Source organism: Engystomops pustulosus, chromosome 2, assembly GCF_040894005.1.
Source record: "Engystomops pustulosus chromosome 2, aEngPut4.maternal, whole genome shotgun sequence".
NCBI lineage: Eukaryota > Metazoa > Chordata > Amphibia > Anura > Leptodactylidae > Engystomops > Engystomops pustulosus.
In genome coordinates this window covers 33412520-33422955 of record NC_092412.1, presented here as the reverse complement: position 1 = coordinate 33422955, position 10436 = coordinate 33412520, and the positions used below count along the sequence as shown (strand labels likewise).

The following is a 10436-nucleotide window of genomic DNA, read 5'->3' as shown; positions in this document are numbered from 1 at the left end:
GTCGGGTCATAGGCAGAGGATCGTAGTAGGAAGTGAGGAACAGAGTCACAAAATGACTTAAAGGGAAATGAATGTTATTGTTTGTGTAATAAAAAGTTATACAATTTTCCAATATCCTCTCTGTAACAATTCTTCACTGTTTTCTAGATCTCTGCTTGTTGTCATTCTATAAGAAGCTTCACGGTTTACTTCCAGTGGATAGAAATCTGACCATGGTCACACAATGAGAATTTTCTGCACACTTGAAATAAAATTGTGTTGCAAACACGATAATATATTCCCGCCACTGTGTCTTTAAGAAGGTAAGACAGCCTGCACCCTATGAGATGGGAGAAGGAGCCAGGATTTCTGACAGACCCTTGTGTTTGACCCTTAAAGGGGTGTTCCCATTTCAGCATATAAATGTTATTTGTTTGTATAATGAAAGGTTCTAGAATTTTCCAATATACTTTCCATAACAATTCTTCACAGTTTTCTAGATCTCTGCTTGCTGTTATTCTATAGAATGATAGGATCCCACTGTGTCTTTAAGAAGGTAAGAGAGCCTGCACCCTATGAGATGACTATAATGGAAGGGTTTTCTGGGACATGGACGAGTAAAGTAACCTTACAACTTATTACGCTATGATTGTATGCTGTATCTTTTTTGTCATCTATATTTTGTAAAAACCTGAATAAATAAGAGAACCTTAAAACAGGGAACCCATCAGCAGCATTACGGTCCTCAGTGTTTTTGATGAATTCAAGAGAAAAATAATCTATATATCGGGGGTCCTGAGTAATTTTAGTAAATTGAGTTTAGTTGTAAATATAGAATTATAAAGCCTATACAACCATATGTATGTACTTTAAAATGACCCTTTGTATGTGGCTTGGTCTCCCCTAGTACTCAATACTCAGGGTTCTAGAATGTGGGGCATAACATTTCCTATCTTACCCCAACACCCCAACTTACCAATTTTACCAGTCTGGACTCCACGTCCACTGCAACAAGTTACAGTTGAAATTTCTAGTACCCCTTAGAAAGCATAGCTACTACAAATTGCAAATTTAGCCTTTACATTTTCAGATGTCACCTAAATGTTCCTCCAACTTTAAAACATAAAGTAAGGAACTTCGACAGCATCTCTATTCTCCCTGCTTAGTATTCACTGTCCTAATAGTAGGAAGAGTGAATTACACTGCTGGAAGGTAGTACATTGACCCTTTCACTATTCACACCTACTGATTTATGCAAAAAATTTGAGCATATTTATTCAATAGTGTCATGAGATCTGCATAAAATGGTATATAGGGGGTAAATAAACAAATTAAAATGCAGGCAGTCACCAACTTATGGACACCCAAGTTACAGACGACCCATAGTTACAAATGGACCTGTCTGCCCACTGCTGCAATGATTAGCTGTAAGGTGTCTGTAATGAGTCTTTATTGTTAATCCTTGTTCGTTTGACAGCCCAACTGTTTTAAAATCCTTTAGTGACAGGGCAAAACTATTTTGTCTGCAGTTACACAATATGGAATACACTACTTCCAACTCACATACAAATTCAACTTAAGAACAAACCTAAATAATGTATCCTATACGTAACCCTGGGATTGCCTTTATAGATAAAACAAAAAATAGTCCCCAATGGTGGTTCGTTACTGGAGTTCCAATGTGGCATCCATTGACCACAGCAAATAGACCACAGGCCATTGATTGTGGGGGGGCCCTAACATTTTGCCCGCACTCATTCCCCAGTTTAGTAGAAATACCTCAGTTTATGGAAAGTACATTTTCCACCTTTTTAACCTTTGGCCTTAGTGTTGAGAATTATGTGACACATAATCGAAATGTGTCGATTATCACATAACAATTCACTATTCAGCTATTTTATGCCGTTACCAATTCTGATTAATCCTTGTTTAGCTCAACCAACAAAAACGTCATAGTCTGATAAGAAATTGTTGTCTCACATAAATATAAGTGTAGTTGTACAAGTCAACCTTGAGAAAAGTACAGGATAAAACGGAATATGTTCATCCTCCAAGTCTTACTGAGATTTCTCATTCTCAGTATAGCAAATTCCTTACCAATCGTGAAGAATAGACCCCCAGACCAGAAGATCCCAACAACTGATGACCTACAGGACGCCAAGGTTTGTGTTTATTTTAGAAAATTTCTATTACATTTACTTTAATTATATATGTAATTAATTATTTTACTCTTTTCTAGTGGCTCCTCTATGATTAGCAAATGATTAGTGTTCTGTCTTAGGTGGCTTCTTTTCTAGGGGCTCCTCGATGATAAGTGTTCTGTCTTAGGTGGGATTATTTAGGAGCCTCTCTTAAATGTTTGAAGATGGGACTGGTTTGAGTAAATCCAAAGTCATGTTGCAAGGCTTCTCAACAGCCGTGTATACATTTATATAAAAGCATATTCTAAAAATTAGCTATGGAGGCTCAATAATAGGGAAAGTAGAACATGAGAGGATTCTCATTGACATCAATGAGTTATCCATGTAAATGTAGAACATTTCGGAGATCTAAAATTGTGGGAACTTTTTTCCATAGTCAGTATCAGTTCTTTCTTTTATATTTTGAGGATGTCCAATGAAATAGAAAGGTAGATGTGCTATAACACTTGATAAAATTTTGTAATGTGAATATCCTTTATATTTATATAACACATAATGGGGCAGATTTATCAAGTGCCTGAAAGTCAGACTATTTCCAGTTGCCCATGGCAACCAATCACAGCTCAGCTTTCATTTTACCAGTGCTCATGAATATTTTAAAGGGGAGCTGTCATTAGTTGCCATGGGCAACTGGAAATATTCTGACTTTCAGACACTTGATAAATCTGAATATGAATTTGGTAACTCCTTTACGCAGAGATATGAGAAAGATGGAGGATACATAGAGGATCCCGCCACTCCCAAGAAACCTATGGATCTGCTCTTGAACTGGGAACTTCAAGGCTCTACAATGGATGAGCCCAGATGTGGAGTTCCTGATGTTGCAGAGTATGTCATCACCGAAAAGGATTTAAAATGGACGTCCACTATTATAACTTATAGGTAACGTAAAATAATATATTACGTATTGTCTGTCACTTAGAGTGGAGTTATAGTAAAAAAAGGGCAATTTTGTGAAAATCAACAATGTAGAAGTCCTGTAACTCATAACGAAAGGGAACGGGGCTAACCTAATTTGGTCCCCCTCTTATGTTGGATTGTTATTAAATGTGCCCATAAATTATGGTCAAATTAAATATACGGTAAATAGTTTATCAGATTTAGTTGTATCTTAATGGCCACTGTAGATGGGGCTACACTAGCTTATTTGTACAATTCTGTTTGTATGCTCCCCCATTCATTTGAATTCACTTGATGTAAAGCTACATTTTCTCGGTAGGGCACTCATTTGCTTGGCTACAACCTGCTATGATGTTGACTGGTGATTACTGGGGGCTTCAAGGCAAGGACCCTCATTGATTGTCAATGTTGAATTGGTTCACATAAGCACATGCACAATGTTGAGATTTGGCTGCTGAGAGTAGAGGATGACCTCATGATGACTAAGACAATTAGTCTCAATTATTTTATAAAATGCTTAGCTACCTGTTGTTTAATTGGAGGAAATTAACCAAAATCTGTTTCTTCTGTGACATTTTTTATAGTTATACTGTACGGGTTAACTAACCACTTGCTTCATGTCTGACTATGGTTTCTCGTTGTGTAGGATAGTCAACTATACCCCAGACCTGCCTCCATCGGATGTGAATCAAAACATACAAGAAGCCTTAAGAATGTGGAGTAAGGCGACTCCCCTCCAGTTTATCCAGGTCCATCGGGGAAACGCTGACTTGATGATCTCCTTTGTTCCTAAAGGTTGAACTCTGCTTGCGCAGATTTGTGGAATTTCTATATTTTAATGTACACTTATAATAGAAGGTTATGCTTTATTCTTCTCTAGAACATGGAGATTTCTTCCCTTTCGATGGCCCTCAAGGGGTGCTGGCACACGCCTTCCCTCCAGGGGAACACTTGGGTGGAGATGTTCACTTTGATGAAGAGGAAACTTGGACAGTGGATTTAGAAGGTAAATTTTTCAGTTTTTGACAAATTACATAAGGAGATGTAACTTGAAGGTGTTGGCCAACCATCCTACACAGAAGCCCCAACATTACCATCTACACAGTGGATTAGTATACTCATTTTACAAAACTTTATTTATTTTTGCATTGCAGATTTCAACCTATTCTCAGTGGCTGTACATGAATTTGGGCATGCATTGGGGCTGGATCACTCCAGAAATCCTTATGCTCTCATGTACCCCATCTACAGTTACTTCAATTCAGAGAACTTTACACTCCCGACTGATGATGTCCAGGGAATACAGGAACTCTATGGTACAGGACACCTTTATGTACATGTAGATACTGTAGTATACCAAATGTTCACTGTGATGCAGGAACAAAATTGTAATGTCCCTTTAGATGAAGTATTACATGGTGATCACTGTAACCAATGGGCTACCCATGTAATGCATGGATGTGTAACTTCCTCCAAAATGATGGACGCCCTTTGTTGTCCTCCCTGACTTTGCTAACTGGGTTTTTAAATTAGACAATCCCTTTAAAATTTAAGCTTCCAAGGTTATATGCAACTGCTAATCATTATTTGTCTTTTGGTTTTAGGTTCCAGGCCATCAAGCATTATAACTCCTACAATCTGCAGCCAGGAGGTACCTATTGATGCCATAGCACATTGGGAGGGAGGCATCATCATTTTTAAAGACAGGTAAAATATTGTATTATAGGTGGGAGACCCCAGCTTTTCCTTGGGGTGCAGCAGTTTTGAGTTATACTTAATTTTTTTTATTCAACATTGTTTTTATTGTCCTTATAGAAAATAGTGTAAGTCATACTGCAGGAACCAGATAACAAAGCTTAAATGCAACTTACAACAGAAGTAGACAAGCAAAAAATGTGCCAAAAACATGATATTCCGGTAATCTATAAAGTAATTATAAATTGTTGAAATTGAACAGTAAAGATTACCAGGACTGTCGATTGTCGAGACTGTCGACAATTGTCAGGACTGTCGAGATGGTAGATGGAAGGAAGAGCAGCCGGAAACCAAAGTTGAGATGAAGTGGAATTGGCAATTAGGCAACAACCAAATATCTTTCAATGTCCTTGATCAACTCCTTTTAATATTGGGGCTCATTTACTTACCCGGTCCAGTCGCGATCCCGCGGTGCGTTCTCCGATGTGGATTCGGATTCTGCCGGGATTCACTGCCGAGGTCCGCCGCAGTTCACCTGCTTCTTCCCAGTGCATGTAAGTGCTTGATCTTGCGACACTTTTCGTTTTTTAAATTCCGTGGGTTGTCCGTCGACAACGTCCCCCGATTTCTGTCGCGTGAAAGCCGGCGCGATTGCTCCGAAATCCGATCGCGCGTGCCAAAATCACGGCGGAATTCGGCGCAAAACTGAAAAATTTGTGAAACCCGACGAAAGTGCGGTCGCGGAGCCCTTAGTAAATGAGCCCCTTTGTGTTTGTCCATCAGCAAAAGCTCTATGGTATCTGGTATCTCTAAATCCTATTATGTGTCAATTCTACTCTTCATATTATTTGACAGACATGTCTGGTATCACCACCCAAACCTGTCGGCACATAAAGCAATCGTAACAACTTCACTCTGGGAAGACATTCCCGATTCCATAGATGCCGCCTATGATAACCCAGTAAAAGACAACATTTTGTTAATTAAAGGTGAGTAAAGGTTTGCAACAAATTTAGTTGAATAGGGTATCCAACACTAGAGAAGGTCCACTTTATGTTAAGAAATGCTAGTCTATGGGTTGTGTTTTTGGTCACATTTAAAGCAGACATTTAAAGCATACATTTAGTATTTGTCCCATCTTGTGCCTTACCAAATCCATTATCTATCATTAGGTAGACAGTTCTGGTCTGTCAATGGTTCACACGTGAAAGTTGAAGAACCCAGAGATATTGGTGATTTTGGGTTCCCAAGGTCCGTGATGAGAATAGATGCCGCTGTCCATGACTGGGAGAAAGGAAGAACCTTCTTTTTTACTGGAGACGTGTGCTGGAGGTACCCTGGACCAACAGAGGAGGCCAATATGTTTATTAGTAAATATTTAGAGGGTGGTTAGACAAAAACATGGGAAAACATCCATACTCCATGAAGGTGTAGCTTTGGTTAAGCCCATGATTACGCATAACTCAGATGGGGTTTAGTTCTTCTACATATTATTGGGCATGCTGGAGTTATGGTGACCCATTCATTAGATGGAAGGGAGTCTAGGTATACAATCTATCTAGGAGATAATTGTCTGTGTATTCCTTAGTTACAATGAACAACAAGGACAGATGGACCATGGTTTTCCTGTGCAATTGGAGTTGCAGTTCCCAGGTGTAGGAAATAAAGTGGATGCGGCCTATATGCATGAAAACGGTAAGCGATACACCACAACATCCAGATAAAATGTGGAAACAAGGCATGATGGGACATATTTATGAAAATGAGCTCTCTTTTAAGCCACCTATTCTTCGTATGGATCATATATAACATGTTTGGGACAGGAGACAAGTTTTTGTAGTTTTTCCTGGTGCAGATTGGGCGGGTGCATAAAGAATAGGGAATATGCATAATGCTACCGACTGCATTTCTTGCTTTGGCTCAACAAACCACAGCATAAAAAGCAACAAAACCGTTATGGGGCACGTGGGACGTGCACCAGTTTTCTGTCGGACTTTGCACATTCTTTTATGTGCAAACTGCTTGCACACGTATTTAAGAATAGTCCGCGCCACATATGTGTCTCACACAACCCTTTTGTGTCGCAGCTGCACTATTCTTCACATGAATTTACCATTCAGAGTCCAAAAGGGTTGTGTGGCACGCCCAATGTTAAAGGTGCACCAAAAGAAAAGTAGGTGCAGTCTGTTGGGGCAGTGCAGGGGGCACCAGATTAATGAAGAGCGGGCGTCAGAAATCCTGAATCTGGCGCCCTCTGCACACTACACAGGCAAACTGCACATAGTACAGACTACACTGTTTTCAGTAGATGTGCTCCTATGTGTTTCTGAAGCCTTATACACAATGCACCCTGTATTCAAATAAGCTCTCCTCCAGAAGGCAGAACACTCTCTCTTTACTGCCACCTATAGGGAGCTAGCCTAAATGTCATTGTTGGCACTAAAGAGACAGTTCTCTCCCTTGTGGAGGAAAGCTAATTTGTGTGTGATAAATGAATACTTATTGGTTGTTAGAAATGTCAGAATTGTATACCACTTACAGGCACATAATGTGAGTATGTACATAAGTATACATGAGTATTAGAGTGTTAACACAGAGCAACTTTGTCTGACACTGAAATTCAAATGACAATTCCATACATATGAGAGCTACACCCAGATTTCCCCATGTTCTTTTGAGTTGACTAAAACAGTCAAAAAATTCTGAAAGTTTTGGACCATACAATTTTTTGTGTGACCATACCCCAAGAGAAACTGCATCATAGCCTGCGGCAGAGAATATTTCAGGGATGTGATATCCTAATACTTTCTATATACTGCATTGCCCTAATATGTTATCACACGTATCCCCCAAACTTGAGATTTATCCAAATTGTTTATTACAAATTCTATTTGATACACAGTATTAATGATCATCTTTTCTCACATAGGGAACATCTATTTTTATAAAGAAGAAACAGAGATTGAGTATGATCCAAGGATCGGCCGGGTTACACATGTCACGGATAAATTCTCTGTCTTGTGTTGAGAATCATCACATAGTGTACGTAATAATGAATCACGCAGATGTATATGATGAATGTATTTATATTAAAATATATCTTCAGCCCTTATTATATTGCATGTTTGTGAATATAACTATAAGTACTTGATCTACCATCAAAATCCATCATGATAAACCATGGACACTTACTCATAGATCAAGGCACCGAGACTGTGGTGATGTTCTTATATTTGTTATCCATGACCTCCTTCCTTCTAAGATCAACTTTTAAAATGATGGTAATTCTGAGTCAGAAAGGCTATGAGCATGTTACCAGATGCCCTCCACACTGCAGATTCACAGGCTGTTACACTTCCCCCTCCCACTGTACCACTGCTGCCCAGATTACAGTAAGTGCGGGCGTTAAGACTGAGACTTGCTGCTGCAGTATAACAACGGGGCTGAGCGCTGTGAAGGCAGAGCACAGAGGGCTTCTGTAACATACCCTTAGCCTTTCATGTTTCATTAGCATAATATTGAAAGTTGATTTTAGTAGGAAGGGGTCCATGGATAACAAATATAAGCAGATTACCACAGAAAAAATCTGAAAAAATTCCAAGGGCATATATTCAATCTATTGAGAACAAGGACATTTCTTAAAGGGTTCTTTGGAAATGCTGTACACAACTTCACCAAGATAATTACTTACTTCAAATGGGAAATATGCAAATACATTTTCAGGAATGGAATAAGGAAAACATTGCCTCTTAGATACCATCTAAGGCAGCCTCCTTAACATCAAGCATGACTTTCTTGAAGTCTAAAGACATGATGTGGGATACAATCCAAACTAGTTTATCTACAGATTCCCAACTGTAGACAGCCCTGTTTCAATGTTATTGCATCTCATCAGTACAGTGTTGGGAATTGTTTTAACTAATTGAAAGGCGGGAGTATTGGTCAGGGAAGTAAGAAGACATCCTGGAAAACACATGTGCATATTTCCCAGAATCCCCCAGTGGAGCATCATTGAAGAGGTGGTCTTCAATGGCAAAGTCTCCCTAAGTAATTTTATTACTTCCCAGAATTACTTCAAATAGCACCATTGTAAACAAGACAAATATTTACAGATGGCGTCTGTATCCTCCGGGCTCATTTGGCACAAACGCAGATAGAGAATCTATACCTGCTTTAAGATGTAGATGGGGAGAACTAATAAGGTGCAAATAAAGGGTGCTGGGTGGGTGCTAGATGTTCCCCTTTTCTTTGGTTAGGTTCTTTAGATATAAGGCTAAGGCAGTGAAGTGACCCTTTTCCTATTCTGATGCTTCCTGTCATTTACCCAGGAGAACATTACTCATAGATGTCTCCTTATTTTGGGTGGGGGTTTTGTTCCTTCTATCATCATCCTGAATATTTTACTAATACCAAGATCCCCAGACGACATCTTCATCTTCATGCTGCCAAGTTCAGCCCCTATTTTATTGCACAACCACCGGCGACACACTTTTACAAAACAGATAAAACTCTATGTCCCTGGGCTGTTTGCTGATTTTGGAGGAATGTGTTTGTTACGGGTTAGCTACATACTCACATTCCTCCAGAAACCTGAGCACTGACGCTGACACATTTCTGAGGCCTTAGTGAGGGATCACATTGTTATCATCCACAGAGTAATATGTGTGATAAGTCAACATAAAATAAACCCCTATCAAATGAAGTAAATAATCAGGTACCCAAACTTGGTAAACAAAATACAATATGCTTTATTAGATAATCACAAAAAGCTTTCCCGTAGGAATAAAATATGGGAACACAAGAAAAAACAAACAGACTAAAATTGCACAAAACCCGGATCAAACTATGATAAAAGAGTGGTACAATCATACATGGTACAACATACTATTAGAGAAGACCTAATTCGTCCAAATGCCTTGCAATATAGTACATGATCTCCTAATAAGGGATTACATCCTACATGCCTCATCACTCTGAGGACCGTCAAGGAGAGAATCATACATCTGTAAATAGACCAACGATAGACCACTAATGTGAGGTATACAGACCGCGCTAATGTGCAGAGACCCCGACACGTGTTTCGCCTCCAAGCCTTGGAGGCGAAACACGTGTTGGGGTCTCTGCACATTAGCGCGGTCTGTATACCTCACATTAGTGGTCTATCGTTGGTCTATTTACAGATGTATGATTCTCTCCTTGACGGTCCTCAGAGTGATGAGGCATGTAGGATGTAATCCCTTATTAGGAGATCATGTACTATATTGCAAGGCATTTGGACGAATTAGGTCTTCTCTAATAGTATGTTGTACCATGTATGATTGTACCACTCTTTTATCATAGTTTGATCCGGGTTTTGTGCAATTTTAGTCTGTTTGTTTTTTCTTGTGTTCCCATATTTTATTCCTACGGGAAAGCTTTTTGTGATTATCTAATAAAGCATATTGTATTTTGTTTACCAAGTTTGGGTACCTGATTATTTACTTCATTTGATAGGGGTTTATGTTCAAGGTAGGGAGGTGGTGTGCTTTTGCCCTAACAACCACCCCCACACACTGTTTGGTGTATTAAGTCAACATAAAAGTCATAGACTCTGCGGCTGCATAAACCTGAGGAGTAGCATAATGTCAGGGAAGTTGTGGAATCATCTACCTGTCTCTGAGT

General features: G+C 39.3%; 1 protein-coding gene across 1 annotated transcript; it reads left to right on the top strand.

Moving 5' to 3' along the window:
- Positions 1 to 2005: 2005 nt before the first annotated feature.
- Positions 2006 to 7866, top strand: LOC140116445 (collagenase 3-like). Its single transcript, XM_072132969.1, has 10 exons — positions 2006 to 2141; positions 2878 to 3062; positions 3727 to 3875; positions 3961 to 4086; positions 4235 to 4396; positions 4685 to 4787; positions 5631 to 5764; positions 5948 to 6107; positions 6364 to 6470; positions 7705 to 7866. The coding sequence occupies exons 1-10, from the start codon at positions 2019 to 2021 to the stop codon at positions 7800 to 7802; spliced, it is 1347 nt and encodes a 448-aa protein (XP_071989070.1). The 5' UTR covers positions 2006 to 2018; the 3' UTR covers positions 7803 to 7866.
- Positions 7867 to 10436: the final 2570 nt, after the last annotated feature.

Coding starts and splice junctions, on each gene's coding strand:
- LOC140116445 (XM_072132969.1), top strand. CDS start 2,019: ATGTTCATCCTCCAAGTCTTACTGAGATTTCTCATTCTCAGTATAGCA. Junction 3,063..3,726: donor TCCACTATTATAACTTATAG/GTAACGTAAAAT, acceptor CTCGTTGTGTAG/GATAGTCAACTATACCCCAG. Junction 6,471..7,704: donor GGCCTATATGCATGAAAACG/GTAAGCGATACA, acceptor TTTCTCACATAG/GGAACATCTATTTTTATAAA.